This window comes from Glycine soja, chromosome 4 (genome assembly GCF_004193775.1).
Source record: "Glycine soja cultivar W05 chromosome 4, ASM419377v2, whole genome shotgun sequence".
In the NCBI taxonomy this organism is placed as follows: Eukaryota; Viridiplantae; Streptophyta; class Magnoliopsida; order Fabales; family Fabaceae; genus Glycine; species Glycine soja.
Window position 1 is genome coordinate 41,167,880 of NC_041005.1, and position 3,564 is coordinate 41,171,443.

The window sequence follows — 3,564 nt, forward strand, 5'->3', positions numbered from 1 at the left end:
ACATATATTCCCTGAATTATCGAAGTATAGGAAAGCAAGATCAATCTTTTTTTAGTCCCGATTGCTAGTTTCCTGACGAAATACATTTGCCACAAAATGGAGGCATAAGCCCTAAAACATGATTATGAATGAAATGCCTGAAAACGTTTGTCAAAAAATGGTGTTACTCATGCTCTAACAAGATCCGTCTTTATCTAGTCTCGTTGTTTTTCATTAAGTTCCTTTTTTTTTTTCGGATCATCAAGTTCCATCTTGTATTAAATATTCGATTATGAATGAAATGCCTTAAGCCTTTCTCTGTAAAAAAAAAAATAAGGCCTAAAACATACTTTTGGCCCATTTTTTTTTTGGCATAAATAATACATAAATCTTTCTCAAGGTAAGATTTATCTTAGGCATAATTATTGACCATGTCCTTAGGCCACAAAATTTATCTTTCAGAAATATTTATGAGAAAGATAAGGACTAAGATTAATGTATTTTTAGTCCATATACTTTCAATCATTGTGATCAAGGTCCCTGTACTTTCATGTTGATAAATTTCATCCTCAAACATTAAACATGCTGAATTCTTAGAAAATCATAAATCTCTCTCAGATAAATTTGGAGGTCTACCTGAATAGGACCAAAGCAGTAATACTCGTAATATGCGTAGTAAAACCATCCACATTATATTCTCTGAATTGTTGAAGTATTAGAAAGCAAGATCAGTACACATACTAGAAACTGCAGGTTTATATTCTGAACCACAATCACAAAAGGAAAGAAAGCAGATCATTTAATCAGACAGTTAAGCACCCTGATGCCATTGAAATTCAGTTTCGTTCTTATTCAGGGATCAGTTCTTTCTTCCTTCACTTAAGATAATATGGTAGCCATGCCTGCATCATCATCCAAGCAAACATTAGCAGGTGTGCCTAAATTGAGAAGAGAAGGGGCACAGGTGCTAATCAGGAAAATAAAAGTTAAGAGTGCAAGAGAAATACGTTGATTTGAAAGGAGCACTAGTAGCTCCAACAGGTGTGTTGAAGGCAACATCCTGAAATGGCCCAGCCATCTTTCCTCGGGGAAACCATCCAAGGTCTCCACCCTTCTTTCCTGAAGGACATTCTGAATACTCTTGAGCTATCTGTGAAGTCAGTGAAAAGTTATTGATAACAACAAATTGGAAAAAAATGTTTGTCTCTAGATTGATTTCAAATGAACCAGATTCTTATTTATCCTTTCAATGAACTGTCATTCATGATTCATCAAACTTGACTGACATTACAAACAACAGGTTGTTGGGGGCAGAAAAAAATTCTGATATTTAACTCAAAATTAGATTCTCAGCCCTACTCTAATACAAAACAAATAAGGATTTTAAAAAAATAAAAAAAAATCATTGTATGGCCACCAAAAGAAAAAGGGTCTTGCTAACCAGTAACCTAATCCCTCAGGGCACTGGTTAAGGAATTAAAAAGAGAAAGTTTTATTATAAATCATAAGAGAAGCATTTAAAATCATGGGGGAGCGCATTGTTACACATCCCAATAAAAAACTTTCTACTTGTCCTTCCTTAACCAGGCATTTGCCAAAGAAAAATACCTTTGCAAACTCAGCTGGTGGGACCTTATCTCCGTTGCAAAGCCAACCATCCTGCAGCTTCTTGTAGGCTTCATTGATCTTACCTTGTTTCTCACATAAGATATGCCTTGCTGAACGGAATAAAAAGCCAAAAAAATATGTCATTCTAAGACAAACTATGAAAAGAATTAATCATGGTTACAGATGGGGGAAATTTTCTACCTTTGACATAGGTGCAAGTACCAAGCCCATCTCCACCTTTCCCACCCTTTCCTTTTCCCTTAGAAGCATTCTCATCACTTCCACTTGCAGCCTGTTTCCCCTTTCCCTTCCCTCCTGACTCCTTTGGCTTCGAGTCTTTTCCCATGTTTATTAATGATTCCCACTGAATAAGCAAACATTTGTAGATTACAAATGTAAGCTAGAAAGAGTCAAATAACTAATGGATACTAACTATAGACAGATTAACACAAGGATACAAGCAAATAAAGTGCAGTAATGCTTATAACACTAGAAATTCCACCAGAATTACAGATTGTATCATATGCTTATTGGATTTTTCTTTGGAAGATCAAAATAAATAAAATATTACAAGAAAGTGGAGAAGTCTGAAAAGGGGATAAGAAAAGGGGATAAGAAATTCCAACTATAGCATCTGCAAAAGAACAGTAAATAAGCTCATTAAAACATGTGATCACTACTCTCAGCCAACCTCCCAATTAAAAGGAAAAAAAAAAAAGAGAAGAAAATTCATCTGCTCCACCCATAAGTTCATAACAAAACCCAACAAAATGTCAAATAGACACAAAATTTTCTACCTCTTCTCACATACAGAAATCAAAATGAGATCACCAGACAAATCCATTGCTCCTAATGGGCTTAACAGAAATGAATCTAACTATATAAGGTTGGCACAGTGATTGGGGAAGGGTGAAGGGTGAAGGGAGAGGTTGCAGGTTCAAATCCAACTAATTAACATTTCTAACAAAACTAACAAACCAACATTTACCGATAAAACAAATAAAAAGAGCCTATACCTATCAAAGTCAAACTAATATATACACACATACACAAGCAAAAATGTTACAGCTAAAACTGTTACAGCTAAAACAAACAAAAATAAATATTAAAAAAAGCATACCAGAACATTATCACAACGGGCTAAGCCAACTAAGAAAAATCAAATCCATGAGAACAAAAGGTTCAGGTGCCTGAAACTATTAATACGTAATTTGTTTTAAAGAATTAAAAAGAAAAGCAATCCCAACCAAACCCCAAGTATAGGCCATGCGATTAAAGCAAGGACAATAAGGAAAATGGAAATTGAAAATTCATGTTGGGTTTCATAAAAGTGTTCCAGCACACAGCATAAGCACAAATCATGAGAACGTGGTGAATTGGAACAAACAAGTAAATCAATAAAATAAAAGTCGGAGGCATTTGAGCTCTAAGCAGAAGAAATCAACGCATACATACCAGAGTCGCAGACTGAGAATTTGTAAAGCGCGACGAGTCACCTCAGTGGAGAAAGAGAAATAAATAAAGAATCTTATTCCATTTCACTTTGGCAGTTTGGGCCCCCAACATTTTCTGTGGAACACCTAGTAGCATGAAAGGGTTAAAATATCTTTTACCTTTTGTTTAAATACCTATGGGTGATTCATATAATTCATTATGACTCATATGATTTGTTAGTTTTTTTAACTTATACGGATTGTTGATCCGTATCCATATGACTCATACGGATCAACAATTCGTATGAGTTTTTTTTTTCTTTAAATTAAAAAAAAATACATATGGATTACTGATTTGTATGAGTTACAGATTGTCAATCCATATATTTTAATTTTTTAAAAATTATTTTTTTAGAAATTTTTTATTCATTTAATTTAATTACAAAATTTGATGATTAAACAAATTTGATATTTAATTGAATGATGTATTTAGATGTTTATTATAATGATTAAAAATTAAATAAATATTATATTTAATTGAATG

General features: G+C 33.4%; 1 protein-coding gene across 1 annotated transcript; it reads right to left on the reverse strand.

The window, feature by feature from the left end:
• Positions 1–569: 569 nt before the first annotated feature.
• On the reverse strand, positions 570–3,182 carry LOC114409700 (peptidyl-prolyl cis-trans isomerase NIMA-interacting 4-like). Its single transcript, XM_028373268.1, has 5 exons — positions 3,043–3,182; positions 1,789–1,951; positions 1,588–1,697; positions 987–1,129; positions 570–881 (listed from the first exon to the last, which is right to left on the reverse strand). Exons 2-5 carry the CDS (start codon positions 1,931–1,933, stop codon positions 839–841), a joined length of 441 nt encoding a protein of 146 aa, XP_028229069.1. The 5' UTR covers positions 1,934–1,951; positions 3,043–3,182; the 3' UTR covers positions 570–838.
• Between the last annotated feature and the right edge of the window lie 382 nt (positions 3,183–3,564).

Bases quoted from the DNA above. Each gene is read 5' to 3' on its own strand.
- LOC114409700 (XM_028373268.1), bottom strand. From the start codon at position 1,933: ATGGGAAAAGACTCGAAGCCAAAGGAGTCAGGAGGGAAGGGAAAGGGG. The intron at 1,130-1,587 runs GTATTTTTCTTT...CTGACTTCACAG, and splicing joins CACCAGCTGAGTTTGCAAAG to ATAGCTCAAGAGTATTCAGA. The intron at 882-986 runs GTATTTCTCTTG...ATGATGATGCAG, and splicing joins AGTGCTCCTTTCAAATCAAC to GCATGGCTACCATATTATCT.